Source organism: Oratosquilla oratoria, chromosome 12, assembly GCF_046742065.1.
Source record: "Oratosquilla oratoria isolate Oo_2021 chromosome 12, ASM4674206v1, whole genome shotgun sequence".
Lineage (NCBI taxonomy): Eukaryota > Metazoa > Arthropoda > Malacostraca > Stomatopoda > Squillidae > Oratosquilla > Oratosquilla oratoria.
Genome location: NC_134788.1, coordinates 58,401,689 through 58,426,220, shown reverse-complemented (window position 1 = coordinate 58,426,220; position 24,532 = coordinate 58,401,689). Strand labels below are relative to the sequence as shown.

General features: G+C 39.3%; 1 protein-coding gene across 1 annotated transcript in view; it reads left to right on the top strand.

The window, feature by feature from the left end:
- The window catches only part of LOC143031847 (dnaJ homolog subfamily C member 22-like), a 49,289-nt gene extending 25,979 nt beyond the window's left edge, over positions 1-23,310 (top strand). Inside the window, exons 6-8 of the mRNA XM_076196188.1 lie at positions 5,732-5,814; positions 7,966-8,102; positions 21,469-23,310. Coding sequence (XP_076052303.1) covers positions 5,732-5,814; positions 7,966-8,095 — 213 coding nt within the window. The 3' untranslated portion in view covers positions 8,096-8,102; positions 21,469-23,310. The remainder of the gene's footprint in view (positions 1-5,731; positions 5,815-7,965; positions 8,103-21,468) is intronic.
- The last annotated feature ends 1,222 nt before the right edge of the window (positions 23,311-24,532 follow it).

Here is a 24,532-nt window from a genome sequence, read left to right as displayed (position 1 = left end):
GTGTAGCTCCCCTTCCTGCAAAATATAACTAGGTAAATACAATTAGGCAGATTGACCGTCACAGTGTGAAGACAACTAGAGCTCTGGAGAAATAACGGAACTATTCAACCATGAATATAACAGGAAACCTAGTTTGTATTAAGTGGGAAGGGGAATATTCATGTCTGCCTGAGATGGTTTAATACAGTGGAAATTGTGAGTATTGAAGAAAATGCAAAGGAATGGCAATGAAGTTGAACCCAATGTAAACATTGGAGGAGCAGAGACCCCTATTGGCACAATACCGAAGCGTAACGAGATCATCGAAACACCATTGGGTGTTTTAAGGTATGGTGAAGATGAAACTTTTTCTGGATTTAATAGATATGACAGAAAATTTAGTAGAATTATAGGCATAGAAAAGGAGACAAGATCTAGGAAGATTTCATGGAATCAAGAGATTACGGATTTAAAGAAATCATGCACCTAAAGAATGAGTGCATCAGAGCCTAAAATTGTGGATAAAATTGAATACAAGACAGCATTTGAGAAGTGACCACATATTACTTGAGTTTAAACTTAAAGAGGAAATCATATATGGAGAGAGACGAGAAATACAGAAAAGGAAGGCTGATGTATAACAAAACAGACTTTGGGAAACCTAGAAATTTCTTTCAAAAAGTGAGTTGGGAAAAATTCTACAATAGACAGAAATGGAAGTAAATCTATAATGAAGGAGTGGATAAATATGAATGACAGAAACAGGAAGAGGTGTATATTAAGTGCTAGTTTAACAGAAGGTGTAATGAAGCAACATTCCTAAAAAAGAAAGTAATGGCATAAGAGGGTCTAGTAAAGTTCTGAAAAAGACCTGTGAGTAATTATCACAAAAGACAGGACTCCTGATAAACAGATTAACAAAATTGTCTGAGAAATCAACAACTTGCTAATATCAATAAAAGTGGCCTTTACCTTTTTGGACAAAGAAATGGTGAAGAAAATACTAGTCACATTGATAAGGCCAAGACTGGAGTACGCCCTGACAATATGGACACCCAGTACGAAAAACAATATAAAGAAAATTGAAAGAATCCAAAGAGCAGTTACAAAGATGGCCCTAACACTTTCGAAAACTGTCATATGAGGAGAGATTGTCAAAGCTGGAATTACTGACTCTGGAACAAAGAAGAGAAAGAGATGACCTATTGACCATCTATAGAATCATGAGAGGCATGGAAGTCCTTGATAGAGAAGACCTATTAAATTGGGATAAGAAAAATACAAGGGGACATGAAAAAGAAACTCAAAAAGGACAGTTATAGAAGGGACCTGAAAAAGAGTTGTGGATGTATGGAACATGCTAGATGAAACAATTGTGTGTGCAAAAACAATACATGAATTTAACCCATTCAACTCCGATGACAAGATGTCTTGTCATTTTGTCAAATAAAACAAAAAATCATAAAACACCAAAATGTTTGATCAAACACCAGAAAAATATGACGTCAGTCCTTGAGGACTGACGTCATATTTTTCTGGTGTTTGATCAAACATTTTGGTGTTTTATGATTTTTTGTTTTATTTGACCAAATGACAAGACATCTTGTCATTGGAGTTTAATGGGTTAAGAGAAAGTTAGATATGGTGAGATACAGAGATGGGACACCATGTGGATACCCAAAACGGTTAAATTACAGCATGAATAGTGTAATTGAAGTAAAATGGAAGAAAATTATGACGGGTCAGAGAAACCCCAAGATGGCTGTCCGTCGTGTTACAATATAAACGTGTACCCATCTACCAGTGCAAGAGCAAAGCAAAATGTAAACATAGGCTTCAGATCACCGAGAGGTACGCAGAGGTTCCTATTTGATAATGGCGATGAAGGTCCTTTTTCTGAATTCAGTGGGTGCAAAAGAAGACTTTTTAGTGAGTTGTATAGAGAGACATGAGAAATATGAATGAATCATGGAAGCAAGAAACTATCAATTTATGGAAGACAAAGACTTAAACAAGGAAGTGGCTTAAAAAAAAGTAAGCACTGAAATAAAAAAAAGAGTTAAGTGCACTGAAAAAGGAACTGACCAAGTTAAAATGTCAAAATGAGAGGTTGAAAAATAATGACAACACAAATAACGAGACCAGAAAAGAGGTGGAAGAATGGATAAAAGCAATGACCGTGGAAGCGGGAAAAAGCATAGAAGTTGATTTGCAACAACTCAGGAATGATTAGAAAGAAGACAAAGAAGATAAGGTAGTTTTTTAAAGAAATAGTTCCTCAACAAATGTAGGAAAAGGCTGAAGATGCAGTCATTAAGGTAATTAAAGGAAAATATAATCTAGTAAGAGATACAGTAGACAAAAAATTGTATAGTAATATATGGTCTAAAGGAAAAACATAATCTAAATTGATTCTTGAGAGATAAGGAGGACAAAGGATTGGCAAGAAAAGTTCAGAGGAAGTAAAGAAAGTTAGCTACGAAAAGGACCTAGGAGTAATTATCACCAAAGACAGGTCCCCAGTCAAGCATACAAACAAAATAGTCTGAGAAACCTACAATTTATATATATATATATATATATATATATATATATATATACCGTATATATTAGTCACACTGATAAGACCAAGATTGGAGTACACTGCAACAGTATGGACACTCAGTACAAAGAAGAATATAAGGAAATTAGAAAGAATCCAAAGAGCAATGTCAAAGCCCCGACACTTTCAAAATTGACATACAAAGATTGTCTAAACTGGAACCACAAACCCTGGAACAAAGAAGAGAAAGAGGAGATCTATTGGCTATTTACAGAATCATGAAAGGGATGGAAGTCCTTGAAAGAGAAGACTTATAGTAGGTTAAAAGAAAAACAAGGGGACATGAAAAGAAACTCAAAAAGGATATTGTAGAAGATCTGAAAGAAAGAAAAAAATAGTTTTCCACACGGATTGGTGGATGTCTGGAACAAATTGGATGAAACAAAAGTGTGTGCAAACACCATACAAGAATTTAAGAACAAACTAGATGCTGCGATATACAAAGATGGGTCACTATGAGCATAGCTCCCTTTCCCGTATAATACAACTAGGTAAGTACACCCACAAAAAAAAAAAAAAAAAAAAAAAAAAGACAGCCTAACAGCAGCTGACAACAATTTTCAGAACCTCCCACAGATCTGTGTAGGAAGAAACTTTGGACTGTTTTTTGTGTTGTACCAGTGTGGGATTGTTTCTCTGTCACCAGTTCAGAATGATAGGGAGAGGGGAGCAATTGCTGGTTGTCAGCTCTCCATGTGCAAAAAAGTGGAAGAAATACAATTGAAGTTGATGAAAGAGATCTTGGGTCCTATCAGGAGATCGAGTACCAGCCTTGCAGAGGTGAGGGATTGATGGGTTTTGAAAATAGGCAGATTTGTTCATCTTGCAGGACTGCTGCATGCAGGCAGTCCATCATTGATCCCTATTGTCAGTAGAGCGTACAGCCAAAATCATCATCAAACCTTTTCCAACACAATCATGTTTGCCATATATATAAATGACATGGATAAAGGTGTGGAATGTTATATGAACTTCTTTGCAGATGATGCAAAAATAATAAAGAAAGTAAGTACAGAGGAAGACTGTGAATCACTACAGATAGACATAGATAAAATCTGGAAATGGAGTCAAAAGTGGGAAGTGAACTTTAACATCAAGAAGTGTAGTATAATGGAGTTTGGAAAAAGTGAAAATAGAATATCGAGAAATCATAAAATTGGTGAAGAAGAAGTCATAAAAGTGAGCTCGGGAAGGGACCTAGGAGTAAATCAGCAAAGACATGTCACCTGACAAACATCAATAAAATAGTTGGAGAAACCTTCAACCTACTAAGGTCAATGAAAGTGGCATTTGACTATTTGGATGAGGAAATGGTCAAGAAAATATTAGTTACACTGATAAGGCCAAAATTGGAGTATGCTGCAACTCTATGGACACCCAGTACTAAAAAGAATATAAAGAAATTAGAAAGAATACAAAGAGCAACAACAAAGATGGCATTAACACTCCAAATTGACATACAAACATTGTCCAAACTGGAACTACCAACTCTGGAACAAAGAAGAGGAAGAGGAGGTGTACTGACTATAGAATCATGAAAGGAATGGAAATTCTAGAGATGATTTATTAAAGTGGGACAACAGAAAAACAGGAGGAGATGAAAAGAAACTCAAAAAGGACAATTTTAGAAGAGATCTGAAAAAGAATAGCTTGCCACACAGAGTGGTGGATACCTGGAATAAATTAGATAAGGCAACAGTGTGTGCAAATACTATTCAAGAATTTAAGAACAAATTTGATGCTGAAAGATACAAAGACGGGTCACTATGAGCATAGCTCCCTTCCTGTATAATACAACTAGGTAAATACAAAATAACCTAATGGAACCTATGAATGTAGGGTATCAGGTGTGCTGTATTGTATTTTGGTAATGGTCACAGCTGTGTTCTTCACATGGATTTAGGATGACTAGCAGCAGGTGTACATACATACATATACCAAGGCTTTTTCCCCCTTACAAGGGGGGTAGCCAAAAAGAAAAAGGCATATCATTCCCATCCATTCCATCCCTGAATACACTCCACACCCCTCCACCCTCCCTCTTATCTTAGCACCTCCTGAAATGACGGGTCATCCCTGCACCTTGTCCACTGCCCTGGGTCAGAAGCAGTGTCGCAAGGCACAGCACATCCAGCAGGTGTATTATTAGAAAATTATTTAGCATTAGTCAGAAAAGTATCCATTTGTATGGATTTGGTTGTTTTGCTTGATGCCATACTCTCTTTTTTTATGCATCTATACTCCATTCTTTCCACTGTGTAGCTAGTTTTATGTATTATATCAGCTACTTAATCTTTTGCATATGTTTGTCTTGTTGGTTGTTCAACAATTCAACAATGGTGAAGGAAACAGTATGAAGAATTGTTCCTCAGTTTATTTGCATGGCACAGGAGAAATGTTCTCACTCTCTCACAGTTGGCTCACAACTCCTAGACCGCATCATGTATGCTTGGTATGGCATGCCCAAGCGGTTGCTTTTATTAAATTTTTCATAATAATTCCTTGCACACAGAAATTTACATACATTCACATTTCATTTATACAATGATTTAAATTTGATAGTATTAATAATCTATATCCCATTCATTCAAATTTCACATTACAAAATAAAATGATAATCATGTAAACAGAAATGGCAATTTGTAAAGTTCTGGAACATTCATTCTTGTTATGAACACACACACACAATGACGCATCACTTTTATGTTTTACATCTATACATAATGCTAACAAAATTATAATATCACAGTATCTCGCACATACCGAAGGGTCTTTTCTCCCTCATAAGTGGGTGGCTGAGTCCAAGTATAGTATTTGGATACAACACATGCATGACCATCCTCAAAATAGTTCTATGTGTACAGTATTATTTATAGGTATACATTCTGTTGTGTGTTAGTATATTTTGTTCCAGAATATTGAGTGACATAAAAGGTGATGGGTTGTATACCCTTTGAATTTGTATTTTTTTATGCATACAAGATGTATTTACTCTCTGTCTGTCATGAAAAATCATGGTAAAAAGATGTTATTTGACAAAGCCACTCCTTCATAAATTGGGGTAGAGAATGTGTTTTTCATTTATTGAATTTTCTCTCATAGTACCATGACTGCAGGTAGTAATGTCGCAGCATTTGTTTTGCCCCACAGGTTCTTGGGTTGGAACGGGGCGCTGGCCAGGAGGAGATCACAGCGCAGTACCGACACTTAGCTAAAATGTGGCATCCAGATAAGTAAGTGGATTGGTGGCACTGAATCCAGTGTAATGTATAATTCAACCCTCTTAAGTGAATGAAATTGTCTGGTGGTGCCTAAAACTAGTTCCTTAACGTCTTCAATATGAGCCAAATTGTTGCAGGTAGCATCAGCTGCCTGATGTACAATGATGCACCACAATACTCGCATTATAGAATATAAAGTTACAGCTGTATTACTTGTTCTCTTTCACTCTGAATATTGATAATCAGAAAATATGATTAGGCCAGTTCACAGAATATGGGGGTCACTGATCTACAACTACAAAATGGATATAATCAAGATGCCGATGCCAGCATCCTCATATACCCACTCGTGCCTTGTGATGCCTCCTTAGGCATCATTGTATAGAAGGGGTTAAATGAGCACAAATCAGCAATATATCAGAGGCTGTTGCTCTGTTACCTAAAGGCTGTGGGTCTTCTGCAAGAGACTAGGGGCAACAGAGTAATTGATTAGTTGATCAGTACTGAATGTATGCTATGAAGATTGCTTGTGACAATTATTTAAAAATACAGTATAAAATTTGTCTTAAGCTAAATAAGATTGTCTGGTATTATATCTAGATTCTTTGTATCTCCTCTCCCATCAACTATTTTCCTGGAATCTCCCATTGTCAATTGGAATGCCCCCATCTTTCCCAGCATTCAATAGTTCCCCAAAATACTCAACCATCCCTCCACATATCACCTCTACTTCCTTAAGCATCTGTCCATTGACACTCTTTACCTTCTCTCTACCTAATTTGCACTCTCTGGCTCATTTCACTTCCATCCAAATCATCTTTTCATTCTTTTGAAAATTCTCTGTCACACACATACCCCACTTTAATATGTTCTCCTCTTGACCTCCCTCACCTTGTGTTATCTGCCTTCTCTAATCAGGACCTCTCCTATGCATCTTCATTTCTTCTTTGGAACCATACCTCACATTCTTACCACTTTAATGCCACCACTGCCTCTCCTGTTCTCTCCCATCCTCTTTGTCCAACATATCTTCGTGCAATTTAGCAGTTCTTCTCAGAAACATTCATATTCTTACGCTCTACTCCAGTTTCTCCTTTATCCTTCCTATGTCCCATACTTCTCTCAGTTTCATATTGTATTATTTCTACTTATGCTCATTCAATTTTCCCCTTCAGCACCTCTGTCATCCTCTTTTCTTCCTTCCCTACGTAACCTTCCCTTGTACCAGATACTGATCTGAAAATTCACTGCTCTCTCCCCTGAACACATTTATATCCAGAACTCTTCCAGTTCTCCTTTTGAACACCACTACAGTCTATTAATATCCTCCTGACTCCATTAATTGCCCTCTCACCTACCCTTCTACCCACCACCCTGACTCACATGTACTTATGCTTGTCTTTCTTCTTAGACATTGTGTTCAGTATCATCATTACACACCTCCAATATCATCACTCCATAACAGTTCTTTCCTGCCATCCCTTACTTCCCTGCTACTCCATCTATTGCCTCTACTCTAGCATTAAGAGTCCTTATCTCCAATACATTTATATTTCCCCCTAAAATGTGTATATTGTTTAAATCAAGCCCAAATGGTCATCTCTCGTCAATTTTCTTGTTACCAGGGCCATATGGCCACATGCACTTAACCCCTTCCATACGGTGCCGCACACGTAGGCGTCATGGACTTAGATCTCGGTGGCAGCAGCCAATGCCAGCCGTACGACGTGTCGTAATAATACTCGCACCATAAAATATAGTCACCGCTTATATCGATCGTTCTCTCTTCACCCGTGAATTTTGATAACCATAGAAAATGCGATTACAAAAGAATTAGAAAGAATGTCATTATGGAGGGGCGACTACAATAAATATAATCAAGACGCCGATATGGCAGCCTCGCGAATACACTCGCTCCCCATGACGCCTACGTGTGCGGCACCGTATGGAAGGGGTTAAGTCTATATCTTCCATCCAAATCTTACCTTTGCAATATGGGGAAAAGAATCAATTTCAGGCACATGATGGGATGATCTTGAGTAAGAACTTGTGTGCAGTGTAGGATGGTAGAGAATCCCTTACTTGCTGACAGTAAGTTCATTATAGGCAGGGATACAGTATGTCATTGCTGTAGAAGCAGATATAGTGTATGTGTTGTTGCAGGTACCCACCAGAACAACAGCAGGAGGCACAGCAAAAGTTCCAAGAGGTGGCGGCAGCGTATGAAAAGCTCTCAGACATCAAGAAGAGGAGAGGCAAGAAGAACAGGAAGTCCAGTGCAGAGGCAGCATAACATTAAGGTCAGGCTAGCTCCAGAAGAGGGACTGGGGAGCAGTTATTGGATGGAGGTAGGGAGAAAATGCTTGATGGGAGATATTAAACCTCAAGGAACAGATTAGCTCAATCACTCACATTTTTTCACCAATAAGTTCTTCAGCACAATAACCTAAACTTTATATATTTCAGTTAAATTTATGCCAGATATGCCTTTCAACTGAAAGATGGACATTTTGAAGGAACCTCACTCCGTTCTCAGTCTAGTCTTTGCCTCTCCACTAAATAGGATTATCTAACATTAGCTAGAACAAAATCTATAGGTATACTGCAGTATTGAAGTGAAGAATATAATCTAATAAGGTGAAAGCTGGACTGAATTTGGTAGTCATGTTCATATACAAGGTACATTTGGTAGATAAACTGTCTTATTACACTCCCTCAAAGGTTGTTAGATTAGGTGAATGTGAGATAAGTCTCCAATCATAAAAGAATAATAAGTGACTTGGTCCTTAGGGATGTTTCCTGAAATCCTTAACCACTTCACCCCGGGCCAAAATCTCGCGGGCAGCATTAGCTGCCAGACATACGATGTTGCGTCATAATACTCGCATCATAAAAAATAGTCACCGCTTATATTGATCGTTCTCTCTTTCACCCGTGAATTTTGATAACCATAGAAAATGTGATGAAGACAGTTTAGAGAGTATGTCATTACACAGGGGCAACTACAATAAATATAATCAAGATGCCGATATGGCAGCTTCACGTATCCACTTGCTCCTCATGCCGCCTACGTAGGCGGCACCGTATGGAAGAGGTTAAAATATCAACTGCATATAATATGCAGTCATTATCTAAAGACTTCCAAGGAATAACACGTACACCTTCTGAAGAAGAGACCTTCAGAAAAGAATGAATTAGGGACAATGGAGTGATGATTGCTGTGAAGATTGACATAATGGGAGAAGAGGAGTCTGTGAGGGAGGGCAGGGCTGAAGTAATTCACCTGAGCATTAAAACAGGAGTGCCAGGCAAAGGGATTCCACATTGATTTATGTTCCTTGTAAGACAAGGGTTTAGAACAAAGTTGAGAGCAGTACCATGGAAACTTGACAGATATCTTTTTTCTTAAGGGATGCTATTGAACAGTGTGGTAATGTAGTCATTATAGGAGACTTTAACTGTAAAATGGTGGATTGGGGAGTGGGTAAGAGGAATGGGAAGCACATGATGAGGTTCCCTAGGGAAATATAATGTTAAATATTGCAGTGGAAAATACACCGACCCAATGAGTTAAAAGTAACTTGACTAAGAAAAGATGACACCCCAATGAGATTGTAATGGACACTTAACAACAAGTCAGACATATTTCTGTCCTGTAGGCAAAAGTGATCATGCACCACTTGAATTCCAGATGGAGGTGCCAGGGCCAAGGAATGGATTGCTGCATTGCTTCTGACCCAACCAATAGAAGACAAGGATGGCCTTTCATCCATAAATAGCAAAGAGTTTTTTTACGAGAGAAAAAAAAAGAAAAAAAAAAGTGTTGGATGGGCATGAGATAGGAGGAGGGTGGGCATGGCTTAGCTGGGTATCTCCTTTGTGATGCAGAAGAAGCCTTTTGGTACATAGATGAATGGAAAGGTTCCCAGTTTCCTCAAAGTGTTGGCAATAGCCATGAATTCCCCTTATTTAGCTTCTGAAACCCAAGAAGTCTGCCTACCCAAATTTTGGGGAAGGCAGACTTCCTGGGTTTCAGAAGCTAAATAAGGGGAATTCATGGCTATTGCCAACACTTTGAGGAAACTGGGAACCTTTCCATTCATCTATGTACCAAAAGGCTTCTTCTGCATCACAAAGGAGATACCCAGCCAAGCCATGCCCACCCTCCTCCTATCTCATGCCCATCCAACAATTTTTTTTTTTTTTTTTTTTTTTTTTTTTTCTCTTGTAAAAAAACTCTTTGCTATTTATGGATGAAAGGCCATCCTTGTCTTCCATTGGTTGGGTCAGAAGAAATGCAGCAAGACACAGCATCACAGCTGGGCCCAACAACCATAACTGGCTTACCCTCACTGCTTTATTACATGGAAATCCTCCTTCCTTTAATCCCTCATGAATGAATAGAGGAGACAAGAAGAAAAACCTTCTGCTATGTTAGTTTATCATCCATTCACAACAGTTCTCCACTCAAACCTCTCTCCTGCCCTCTCCCTTCCCAGCTATACATATTGGGCAATTAGGCTCAGTGTTGTTCAGGACTATTCAATGCTAGTGCTGTCATAGTCATTGGTGAACCTGAATGAAATTATGTTAGTGTGGTTCTTGCTTCTCTTGGGATTTTTTATTTGATTTTTTCTGTGAGACTAATTTCTGGAGGGGTTGTTGTTGTCCCCTAGACTGTCTGTCCGAGCAGTCCCATCTCCCCAAGGAATGCCACAGCCGAAACTGGGTTTTCCCACAAATCCTTTATAGAGTGTATGTTGTGTTGTTTGTGTACATGATTGTGTATAATGCAGTCTTCCATTATGTGTTGTATGGTATGGGGTGAGGTGTTACATCCTGGGCAGCTGTTCACAATGCGCTCATCCAGCCTCTTCTGGTAGCTTAGAAGTGCTGGGTGGTGGCCGCACCGCAGTCTGGCCAGGTGGACTCTGTCCTTTTGTGGGAGAGAGGATTCAGAAGGGTGGATATCAAGGTGGACTGGCATGCAGCAATGTGTTGTCTTTCAGTGTGTTAATGAAGGGGTTTGGTGGTCAGCCTGAGAATACTTGTTTTATGATTAATTGTGGATATGTTTTTGTATGGATGGGATGTGGGATACAGTAGATGATTCAAGAGTATATTGTAGATTTTTTTTCTGTTCAGTTGCTTGTGTTTATGAGATGTAGTGAGATGGGTGAATAGGGTTTAGGGCTCTTGCAAAGAACTGTGTACCTATTATTTTCATTTGCAGTTATTTGAGGAGGATTTTTTTTTTTTGTGCAGGTGTTCAATTGGGGTGGCCTTTGTACATTCTCTTCTTCTTTGTAATGCTTTATTTTGTATAGTGTGTAAGGTGCCTGTGTTTGTTTTCATAATTGTTGGAAACATTGTTGTGGAGATAGTGTGTTTCTCAAGAACTGTTTGTAGACTGAATAGAGTTTACATCTGCTGTCCAGACCCCTGCATGTAATTTATTCTATTTTAGAATATTTCCTTTTTGATTTCCACTGTCATATTTGTGATGTGTTGGTTGGAGTTCCTGCAACTTTTACCCAGTTGTATTATACAGCTAACCCCCTGTGTAGGGGGAAAAAGCCTTTGGTATATGTATGTATGTATTATACGAGAAGGGAGCTATGCTCAGGGTGACCCGTCTTTTGTATCTTTCAGCATCAAGTTTCTTCTTAAAATCTTGAATAGTGTTTATGCACTGTTTCTTTAAGTTATTCCTGGTATCCAGTACTCTGTGTGGGAAGATATTTTTTTCAGATCTATAGTTATCCTTTTTGAGTTTCTTTTTGTGTCCTCTTGTTTTTCCATTGTCCCATTTTAGTAAATCATTCCTATCTCTTATGACAGCATAACGGAGGGACAGTCATAGTATAAAAGTGTCATAATTTCTCTATGAACAGAGTTTTCCTCTATCACAGACAAAATGATGTGTGGCTCTGGGAATGGATGCTAAGAGGAGACTGTATGAAGGAGTGATTGTGCCAACAGCACTGTATGGGGCAGAAACATGGAACATAAGAGAGGAAGAGAGAAGGAGTTTGAATGTGTTTGAGATGAGGTGTCTGAGAAGTATGATGGGGGTTACTAGGCTAGATTGAGTGAGAAATGAGGAGGTGAGGAGGAGAACAGGGGTGGAAAAGGAGTTGGGATATAGGGTTCATGAAAGAGTATTAGGATGGTTTGGACACATGGAAAGAATAAGTGAAGAAAGACCAGTAAAAGAGGTATGGAAGGCAGATGTGGAGGGAGTGAACATGAGGGGATGTCCTAGGATGAGATGGATGGATAGGGTGAAGGGGGCTTTGGGGAAGAGGAGAATGTCTGTTGAGGAAGGACGGGAGAGGACAGAAGACAGGGGTGAATGGAGAAGGGTTGTGTATGGATGATGAGATGCATGAGGTGGAATAGGTGGGAGGATGGGGGGTGAGGTAGTATGTGTGAGCAAAATTTGACGCAGCCCGAAGGGATTTCTCCCCGTCATCTCCTTTTCTGCATGAGGTGACGGAGATGGGGGGTCGCCGATTTAATGAAGCGGCCTTGCTGTGGATGTGCTGTGTCTTGTGACGCTGCCTCTGACCCAGGGCAGCGGACAAGGTGCAGGGAAGACCCGTCATTCAGGAGGTGCTAAGATAAGAGGGAAGATGGAGGGGAATGGATTGTATTTAGGGATGGAATGGGTGGGAATAATTTTATGCCTTTTTCTTTTTGGCTACCTCCCTTGTAAGGGGGAAGAAGCCTTGGTATATGTATGTATTCCTATCTAGGATTTCCATTCCTTTCATGATTCTATAGATAGTCAGCAGATCTCTTCTTTGTTCCAGAGTTGGTAATTCCAATTCGGACAATCTTTTATGTCAAAAGCTTTATGTTCTTTTCTAAAAGAAAGATTTAGCCATTTCATTTTATTATTGGATGTTTCTGTGGATGTGCTGTCTTTCTGCATTACTTTTGACCTGGGCAGTGGCTAGGGATCAGGGAAGACCCTTCGCTCACAAGGAGCTAAGATAAAAAGGAAATGAATGAGAAATAGATGGAAGTGGGATGGGTAGGAGAGGAAACATGTCTTAATTGGTTATTTTCCATATAAGGAGGAAGAACCCTCTTGGTATACAGATAGATAATATCCACTTCCATACGGTGACGCCTACGTAGGCGGCATGAGGAGCAAGTGGGTACTCGATGATGCCGATGTCACCATCTTGATTATATTTATTGTTGTCGTACCTATGTAACCTTCATTCTCTCTAAACTGGCTTCATCGTATTTTCTATGGTTATCAAAATACACGGGTGAAAGAGAACGAACGATTGAGCACTGACTTTATTTTTTATAATGCGATTATTATGACGCAACATAGCACGTCGGGCAGCTAATGCTGCCAGACGTGCGATGTGCCCCGGAGTGAAGAGGATATGGGCTCTTCCTTATCCATTCACAACCATTCTCCACTCACACCTATCTTGTGCCATCTCCCTTTCCTGGTCAGCAGACATTATACCCAAGGCCCCTTTCATCCCATCCACTCATCCTGTTCTCTGTCTTTCACTGGGTTCACTCCCTCCACCCCTACCTTCCACACTCTTTTTGTTAGTTATTCTTCACTCAATCTTTCAGTATTCCCAAATCAACCTAATACTATTTTGTCAACCCTGTAAACCTGCTCTCATTTTCACATTTACATACATACTGTATATATGTTTATGAGTGGTAGGGTGGTGAGTTTGAATGCCAAGAATCCGTTTAAGTTTTATTACTGATGTTTTGTCCAACTAGGACTTCTTCATAGTGTACACATGTAAGATATTGACAACCTATATATTCACACAGCTCACCCCTTTCCTCCCCGGTCAGTGTTGTCATCTCACTTTCGTCTAGCTTCGTGGAGAATTAAGCTGCTTGCTACCCTCGCTAACTTGACAAAACCATCCCAATGATTGCTACACGGAAGTGAAGTAATATACGCTGCCTCAATTGTCCTTCTTTCCTTCTTATCAAGTCTATTATGGAGCACCTCTATTTCCTCCCAATCCAGGAGGTGGCCAAAGATGTCGATATGTACCACTAATGAGCTAGAGGTCCAGTGGATTTTGACGTCATTTTTATGCTCTATTGTCTATGAATTCCCCTGCTAGTTTCACCATAGTAACTAATGGGGCAGCTTTTACACGGTATTCTGTAAACTAAACAGTTATCTTCATCTTTGACTTTGTTACTGACTTGTTACTTGAATTTACCTTGAAGCGCTTCTGCCTCAAGGGAGTGTTGCTCCCCCGATGGAACTTGAGGCAAGGCCACGGCGTAGCCGCCACCTTTCAGTTTGTTGTTTGTAGTCCAGCTGGTCAATAATGGAGTTGGAATTCGCTGGTCGTGATGCTGTATAACCTGGGATGCCCGGCTGATCTGGTAGGGTTGACAAGAATTTGTCAAGTTCCCTTTTGAAAACTTCCGTTTTAACACCTGTAATGTTCCGTAGGTGTTTAGGTAAGTGATTGAACAGTCGGGCCCCCTTTCTTGAGATGCTGTTGTGTTGGAGCGTCTTGACTTTTAGTGGGCACTCTGATGGCAGGGCCAATTGGGTGCATTTTCTTCCGGTTCTGTTTTCTTCTGGGGTGATATGGGTCTTTACTGGTTTTATAGGTTCTGTTTTGGGTGGAGTGATCTGGCCTTCTAGGATTTTCCATGTATATATCACATATCTCTCTAGTCTCCTCTCTATGGAGTAGAGTTCATTTCCAGCCAGTCTTTCCCATTAATTGTGTTTGTCCACATCTTGGTGATCTGGGGTTCTTTGGATTGTTGAGGTAAGGATTCTGTGCAGAGTCTCCAGCTGCATGATGTGGCCTTGTTTGTATGGAGCCCAAAGTTGTGAGCAGTAGTCGATGATAGGGATGACTAGGGCTTTCCATAAGGTTAGCAAGGTTTCTGGTTCTCTAGTGTGCAAGGTTCTAAGTATGTATCCCATTCGTTGTCTGCATTTTGATACTGTTGTTTCTCTATGTGTTGATCAAATGTAGCATCATCCGAAAGTATAACTCCTAGATCTCTTACTTTGTTGTTGTTGTTGTTGTCGTCGTTCCCTAGACTGTCTGTCCGAGCAGTCCCGTCTCCCCAAGGAATGCCACTGCCGAAACTGGGTTTTCCCACAAATCCTTTATAGAGTGTATGTTGTGTTGTTTGCATGCATGATTGTGTATAATGCAGTCTTCCATTATGTGTTGTATGGTATGGGGTGAAGTGTTACATCCTGGGCAGCTGTTCACAATGCAGTCATCCAGCCTCTTCTGGTAGCTTAGAAGTGCTGGGTGGTGGCCGCACCGCTGTCTGGCCAGGTGGACTCTGTCCTTTTGTGGGAGAGAGGATTCAGAAGGGTGGATATCAGGGGGTCTGGCATGCAGCAGTGTGTTGTCTTTCAGTGTGTTAATGGAGCGGTGAGTGATATGATTATGAATATGTTTCTGGAGGCTGGTATTTGGTGGTTGTGGAGGAAGAGAAGAGAGTATCTGTGCGTGATAAAGGTCTTTGGGTGTTGTTTTAATGTTTCTTGGAGTGTGTGGGTGTTCTGCTATGTAGTGTAGCGGGTGTGATGTGTTTGTGGTGGCTGCGGCAAGTGTTTGTGTGCCTCTCATGTCGAGGTGGTCCTTGACTTTGAGGACTTTTGTTTCATGGTGTAAATGGTCTGTAGGTGTTGTATTTGTGCAGCCTGTAATTGTTTTTAGGGCTTTGTTTTGTATGATTTGAAGGGTATTGTGGTGTGTCTCACTGAGATTAGGAACCCATGCAGGACTTGCATAATTCATCACTGAGCGTATGCATTGTTTGTATACTGTTATATTAGTTTCTTTGTTTTGTCCAAATGTTGTTCCAGTGATTGACTTAAGTGCGTTAAGTCTAGGTGTGCATTTGTTTTTTATGTTTGTGATGTGTTGTTTGAAAGACATGGATGTATCGTATGTTACACCAAGAATTTTCGGTGTGTTTGTGTGTGGTATTAGAGTGTTGTTGATGTAGAGATGAGGTATGTATTTGTGTTCTTTTGTCCAGTTGGTGAGAAGTGTCGCTGTAGATTTGGACGGAGCTATTTTGAGTCTGTTTGTGATGAACCATGTGTTGAGTGTATCAAGGTATGGCTGGATTATTTCTGCAGCTTTGTCTGTGTTACGATGTGTGTATGTGATTGTTATGTCGTCTGCGTAGGAAGAGATTTGTATTTCTGAGGTGTCTGTTGTGGGTAAGTCATGCATCTATAGATTAAATAGTGTGGGGGATAGAACAGAGCCCTGTGGTACTCCATTCTTAATGTTTCTGATGTGCGATGATTGGCCATTATATGACACGTAAGCATTCCTACCTGCCAGATAATTGGCCAGCCATCTTTTGGTGTTATTTTGCATGTCTGTTATATATTTTATTTGTTAGGATGTGGCGGGGGATAGCATCAAAAGCTTTACTAATGTCTAATGTAATAAGAAGTGTTCTGTGGTGGGGCCTATCTGAATTGATGCCATCTAAAATTCTTTGTGTGAGGTTTATCAGAAGAGTGTTTGTGGAGTGTAGTGGCCTAAAAGCGTGTTGCGAGTCAGCAAGGGGAATATGTGGTGTGACAAGTTTAAGTATTAGGCGTTCAGTGACTTTAGAGGGGGTGCAGAGAAGTGTGATTGGGCGGTGTGATGTTGGGATTGTTGGATCTTTGTTCGGTTTTGGAATGGTGATTATTTTACCACGCTTCCAGATGTGGTTTCCTTTTGATCTTTATATGAAGTTTCGTGTCCATTCTTACTGAACTTTATGAATTCAAATTTGTCCTCATTAAATTTCATGTTATTCATTTCTCCCCATTTGTATATTTTGTTTAGGTCTTTCTGTAGTTGGGAGCTATCTTTTTTACTAGAGATTGGTTTGAATACCCAGGTGTCGTCTGCAAATGATAATAGTGGGCTGGAGATATCGGTGATGTCGTTGATCATAATCAAGAATAGTATAGGTGCCAAGGACAGTACCCTGCGGGATGCCACTTATCACTGCTTCTTCTTTTGATGTTGTTCCCTCCACATAGGCAATTTGTTTCCGATTTGTAAGGAATGACTGAATCCACTTCCCAAGTTTGCCCCTTATCCCTAGTGATTTGGTCTTTTGAATGAGGATCATATGGTCAACTTTGTCATAGGCTTTTGCAAAGTCCAGATATATTGCATCGACATTTTTGTTCTCTCCAATGGATTTTAGGATGAAATTGTGGAAGTCTATCAATTCTGTTAGGCATGAACATTTGCTTCTAAAACCGTGTTGGAAGTCTCTTATTAACCCCTACCATACGGTGCCGCACACGTAGGCGTCATGAGGAGCAAGTGCCATATTGGCGTCTTGATTATATTCATTGTAGTTGCCCCTGTGTTTTTACATTCTCCCTAATCTGCTCTTAATCTTCTCTGTGGTTTTCAAAATTCACGGGTGAAAGAGAGAACGATCGATATAAGCAGTGACTATATTTTATGATGCGAGTATTATTACGACACATCGTACAGCTGGCATTGGCTACTGCCCGCGAGATTTAAGTCCCGTAGTGAAGTGGTTAATTGTTTCTTTGCTAGGAAATGTATAATGTTTTTTTTATGATTCTTTCAAATGTTTTAATGATATTTGAGGCGAGTGCTATTGGCCCGTAATTTTTCAGTTCCTATTTGGATCCTCCTTTATGTATGGGAGTGATTGGCAAGTTTGAATATTTCTGGTATTTCACCTGTGTCCAGGGACTTTTTCCACAGTATAAGGAGGGGGGTTGAGATTGTCCTTTTGCATTCCTTGAGAATGTAGGTGCCGTCTGGACCAGGTGACGCTGATGTTTTCACATTGTCTATAGCCTTCTCTATATCTTCCTTCCTTATTTCTATGTCCTCTAATGTATCTTGATCTTGAACCAGAGTTTCTTCAGTTGTGTGGATATTAGTTGACAGGATGGTGCTCCAGGCCTTGGCATACTGGGTGGTTTGAAGGATGTCAGCCATTTCTTGTGGGGATGTGGTAGTATGTTATCCATCTGCCCTAACTAGCGGTCCGATACTGTTTTTCAGTGTGGATTTCTTTTTTGTATAATTAAAGAAAAATCTGGTATTGTTTTTTATTGTTTTTATGGCTTTGCTTTCACTGTCCATCCTTTCGGTTTCGTGAGATGTTTTTTTATTTTATTTTCCAGATCACGTATTTCTCTTTCAGCTCTATCTCTTTCTCTTATATTGCGCGGACTTTCCTTTTTGTGGTTGTTGGAGAGTGATTTTCCAATTTTGGTTCTCCTCCTCATTAACCCCTTCACTCTGGGCCAAAATATCGCGGGCAGCATTAGCTACGATGTTGCATCATAATACTCACATTATAAAAAATAAAATAACCCCTGTATTGGTTGTTCTCTTTCACCCGTGAATTTTGATAACCATAGAAAATATGATGAAGCCAGTTTACAGAGTATGGGGGTCTTGCAGGTACAACTACAATAAATATAATCAAGACGCCGATATGGCAGCCTCGCGTACCCACTTGCTCCTCATGACGCCTACGTCATGAGGAAGGGGTTAATGTCTTTCTGTATCTATGTTCTCTTGATATCTTTTTCCTTCTTGGTTGCTTCTTGGGTGTGTTGGAGTAAATGACTCCTTAGGTGTTGTTCTTTTATATCCCAGCATTCCTGTGTGCTTTGGTTCTTAAGTTCTTCGTTCCAATTTATCCTTTCAAGGGTTTCATATCTGAGAATGGCATCCTTCTTTGTTTATGACTCACTGGGTTTAGTAGTGATATATTTGTTTCTGTTGTAATTATATTGTGATCAGAGTGTGTAGTTGGGGATATATTTAGATCAGTTAACTTATTTGGGTTATTAGTTAGTATGAGGTCGAGGATGTTGTGGTTTCGTGTTGGAGTATGGGCTTTTGGGTTAAAAAAAAGCACTCCCATCATTTTGTTTAGCATTTCTCCTTTATTGTGGTATTTTCCAGACTCCATGGTGCCATGGCTGCTCCATGTACAGTTTGGTAGATTGAAATCACCTGTTGTTATCACCTCCCTCGAGTGGTCTTTGATTTGTGGACAGTCTGTAAATTTGCTGAGTATGTCCTTCATTTCTGAACTGGAGCTGTCTGTGTGGTGAGATGTAGATGGTGGCCATTATTATTCTCCAGTTTTCTACAGTAATTGCTATTATGATTATTTCTCATGCACCATTCGAATAGGAGAGTATGGTTTCAGAAGGGACGATTTCTGGTATGTATATTATAACGCCTCCATGTGATCGTCCTTCTCTATCCATTCTGTGGCAGTTGTATCCCTTTATTTGAATTTCAGAGTCCATAATCATTGGGGTTAAATGAGTTTCTTTTAATGCTATTATTGCCAGCTCTCCCATAGCTAATGTTTCTATAAGTGGTATTTTTAATTGGTTACTATTGGGATATAGGCCTTGAATATTTATATAGATTATTGGAAGGTTGGGTGTAGTGGTAAGGGTTTCCCCCAATGATGCATTTGGTTGAGGCTGGGTGGGGGTTCCCAGTTGGGGCCTGCCCAGTCCCGTTATGTACATCACTGAGTTTTGGAGGTTTCTCATTTGTGCCTTTATTTCTTGAAACCCCAATATATAGTCATGAGGAACACTAGGTTGGGGTTCAAGTGGTGATGTTGTGTCCTTCTCTTTCAGAACTGTCAGGTATTGATGTCTGGTTTCTTGACTTTTTTTGGTCAATGGTTGGTTTGGGTTTGCTGGTTCCTTTGTGGGTTTGTCTGCCTGTTGAACTTTTGTAGTTTTTGTGCCTTTCAGATGGGGATATTTGCAATTTAACCACTTCACTCCGGGCCAAAATCTCGCGGGCAGCATTAGCTGCCAGACGTGCGATGTTGCATCATAATACTCGCATCATAAAAAATAAAGTCACCGCTGTATCGATCGTTTTCTCTATCACCCGTGAATTTTGATAACCATAGAAAATATGATGAAGCCAGTTTATAGAGTATGGGGGCCATGGAGGTACAACTACAATAAATATAATCAAGACGCTGATATGGCATCCTCGCATACCCACTTGCTCCTCATGACGCCTACGTAGGCGTCACCGTATGGAAAGGGTTAAGTTACAACATTCTTTTGCCATGAGAATTTACAGATGTTTGGGTGTAGGAATTTACATTCAGCACCTTTTTTACAGCCTTGTTCATCAATTTCATCCCTCATGAAGTATTTGCATAGGTAGGAGTGGTTGGATGGGCAGTCTGAACCATCTGCTCCATATTTGCACATGCCTCTTTTGTAATATCGACATATGTTCTTTTTTGCTGGCTTTTTGCTTTTCAATTGGTGGTTAGCCTGATCATGTGTAGTATTAACCCATTAAACTCCAATGACAAGATTCCTTGTCATTTGGTCAAATAAAACAAAAAATCATAAAACACCAAAATGTTTGATCAAACACCAGAAAAATATGACGTCAGTCCTCGCTTCGCTTGCAGCGAAGCGAGGACTGACGTCATATTTTTCTGGTGTTTGATCAAACATTTTGGTGTTTTATGATTTTTTGTTTTATTTGACCAAATGACAAGGAATCTTGTCATTGGAGTTTAATGGGTTAATGATCTCCTTATTTTTGGGGTTTGGTCTAGGTTTCTCTTTTGAATCTGGAGGTGGGGTCGTATTTAGTGTTTGGTTTCTACTTGGGATTTTACTTTGGGGAGTTGGGCTGGTGAGTCTGTGTCCTTTGGTGAGTCTCTTAGTACTGAAAAGTTATTGGTTAAACTTACTTCATTTTCCTGTGCTGTTATTGATTGACTTAAGGCAATTCCTTCCTCTGTTGGCATGCCCTGGTTTGCTACATGCATATCCAGACTAGGCCTTGGTAGTAGTTGTTGGGTTTGGTTAGGGTTTGCAGTCTGCTCATGTTTTGATGAGTGTTTTTGTTTAGCCCCTGTTAGGTTATGGTTTGTATGATGTGGTAGGGCTTGGCTCAGTTTTGGTGGGGGCTGGGTGTTTGCGTTTGTGTTTGTGGGATTGGTGTTTCCCCATTTTCTTCTCTGGTTTGTGTTTGTGGGCTTGATGGTGCACTGATTTCTTTACTTTCGTGTGTTTTTATTTTTAAGAGAAATTTCTCTTGCCAAATCAGTGCATCTTCAGTATCCTTTGTATTATTCTTCATGAACTCATCATTTTGATATTTATGATCAAAACACCTCTTACATGTGTATGTTCTTTTTGTTTTCGTAAAGAATTACTATTTGGTATAATGGGAGCCCTGAGCAAAAATAACGGATCCATATAGTGCATCCATTGCACATAATGGTGTGTGTCATATCATCAGACATTTTACATGTGTCGCATGAGATTGTTTTGATAGTGCGTGGGTGGCGATCTTGATTTTGCGTCGATCACTGTGATAATGATTTCTTTAACAGTTGTTAATAAAGTGTTTCAATTCACTTCACTATTTTATCACTTCAATTTCACTTTACAAATTTGCTTATTGTTTTTTCTTTGTGGGGGAATTGTTTGGATTAGATCGGTAAATTTGACAAATTTGTAAGAAAACAGAGCTATATGCCAGTTTCAGGCCTGCCTTGATGAGATTTTGTTCAATGACTCACCACCCTACCACTCATTCTGTCTTCACACTTCAATATATGTTTGTTTTTGTCATTTTTCAGCACAGCACTGGAAGAATTGCTAATCCACAGCGGAGCTACTCTTCTGCATTGGATATCTGGATCTGGTATGAAAGTTATAGTGAAAGACTGTAGTTTGGGAAAATAGGATAAGGAACCAGGATGTGGATTTTGAGGATATTGTATATGTTTATATGAAGCCTCTATGGGTATCAAAAAAAAGAAAGAAAATGCTTTGTAGAAGTGAAGTTTTGATGAAGTTGAAACTGTAACCATATATGAGATGATGATATTGGTTTGTTTAGCCATCAAAAGCTAATTTATTAGTGATGAAATTATGCAGAGATTTTTTTTCAACAAGATACCACATGCACAGATGTACAGGGGACTTAGTTAATTAAAATGACAGATTTATAAAGTTGAACTTCAGCTATGTTTTTTGCATACTATTTTGTGATATACATGCTGTCTTCATTTACACTAGGACACAGAGGATAATTGTGCCATAGCTTGAAGGCAGTGTGTGAAAGTACTCTGAGTAAGGAAAAAGCACTTGTAGTTCTTATCAACTACCCATTTTTGAAATGTAAAGATGGATATATGAAGGTTCATTGTCAGTAGTGGACTGATAATGCTCACTTGTATAATGTCAGTGTGTTGGTTTTCATTGAAGAGCTACTCAGTAAATTTGAACACTTCATTGTAACCTGCTTCCAGTCTGTGTGTGTGTGTGTGTGTGTATGTGTGTGTGTGTGTGTGTGTGTGTGTGTGTGTGATTCACCATGGTTTTGGATCCTGTGTTGGACTTGTGACAGCTATTAATCCCCCCCCCCACACACACACACACGCACACCACATCCCCACCCCTGATGGGAGCCCAGAGCTCACACATGACCAATCTGTGGGCAAAGCTGTGCAATGCAGCGATACTGAAACGATTTCAGCCCTGGGCGAGATTTGAATTCAGAGTGCTGGGGTAGCAGTAACAGTTGCAAATGTTACCTCTGGACTGTGTATGTGCACATGTGTGTGTGTGTGTGTGTTTATGGTAAATTAATAACTTGTCTGGTTGTCTATGAAGTACCTCTTCACTCCTGTGGCCAGTGTATGATCTATTCAGATTATGCTTATTTTGGTCAGTAATTTTATTCAACTAAAGGGTACACTTGGGATGAAAGATGGTCAGTTGAGACCTCAATTTTATCCAGAGTTGGTACCTTGGTTGAGTAAAATAATTTGACTATAGCTAGAACAAACTCTGGAGATATCATAGGATCAAAAAAGTATAACCAACTGTCACCACAGGCGATGAGGCATCGGAGTATGAGATACACTCAGTCCTCAATGTAACCCATTAAACTCCGATGACAAGAAGTCTTGTCATTTGGTCAAATAAAAAAAAAAATCATAAAACACCAAAATGTTTGATCAAACACCAGAAAAATATGATGTCAGCCCTCGCTTCGCGAAGCGAGGGCTGACGTCATATTTTTCTGGTGTTTGATCAAACATTTTGGTGTTTTATGATTTTTTTTGTTTTATTTGACCAAATGACAAGACATCTTGTCATCGGAGTTTAATGGGTTAATGGACCCCCACTTTACTGATTTCGGAGGCAATAGACAAGATCCAGTGATTCAGAATAAATTCTAGACTCCACCCCCACCCCCTGTTCATGACTTCTCAAGAATCAACCCATCTTTGAAATCATAAATTTGATGTTGAATTTCTGTGAATATTTTTTATTTATTGTACCAATGTACCCATTTTTTGTCCATTAAATCAAGGGGTAGGTGTATATCCTCTTTGTAATGGATTGACTCCAGCTTTAAATTGAGTGGCTGCATTTGTGTGCACATGTGTTTACAATTGTATGTATATAAAGGGAAAAGAATTCTGGCAGAAATACAAGGTAATATATGATACTTTCACAGTGATGAGGCATACATAGATTGTAAACTGCTTGGGATGGTGAAGTGTGTGTGTGTGATTAAAGGAATTGTACTCATAGTACAGTTTTTGTTTTCTACAAGGAAATGAACAGGAATCTCCTTCCAGTAAATTGTGCTCTCATTAGATGTCTTTTATATTGAGGATATAATATAACAGTGCTCAAATAGTAAGCATAAGTAAATTAACATACTTAATAGTTTGTAAGACACCTTGTGTGAAAAGTTTTTTTTATCCATATGTATTTAGATGAATAGATGTTCCACATTTGGTGAACACTGAATCAACAGCATTTCTTTTTAGTATCTTGTAATAATGCAAAAAAATTAAGGTAAAATAGTATATCTGTTTTTTTCAGGTTTAATCTTTTATGTTGTAACACTAAATTTACTGCCAGTATCTCTTTCATTGCTGTTATCCCCAGTTTGAATGCTGGAACATAGTCAGCATGGATCACCCATCACTAAACCTCCATGCATAACATTAATCAATTCATGGTTGTCACATCCACAGCATTCAAAAACACAGGTATTACTGTTGCCAACATCTTGGCCAATACCGGTTACCAGCACCCTGTCAATGTCAACACTAGCCACCTTAGTTACCATACTGTCCTCCCATTATGTCTCTGAAGTTAGAACTAGTCACCCAGGTTGGTATGATCCCGTCCAGACAATGACATGCTACACAGATTGTGTTCTTTGTGAGGAGAGATAATTTGTATCGAGCTGAGCAACTCTGGCCTTGAAATGGCTATCAATTAAGGACAGAGTTTTGCTGCATGAAATTACTTGTCTATAGCCCAAACCATAATTGTAATGTATGTCAATACTTAGTTGATTTGCACTGTTCTGGTAGTGCAATTTGTCATTCCATGTGTTGCCAAAGAGCATTCACCCTTCAGTATTTGTATTGCATAGTATAAGCTTACCCCAATTTACAAATGTAGAAATTATAAAAAATATGTGTATATATATATATATATATATATATATATATGTATATATATATATATAATGTATGTATGTATATATATATACATATGTATGTTTGAAGGTGGAAAAAGAAGTCACAGGTAAAGTTCCGAGTTTCTGAGTTTGTTGTTGTACAGTTTCGCTATATGCTTCCTCTGAAGAAGCATAGAGGAAAACCGGTC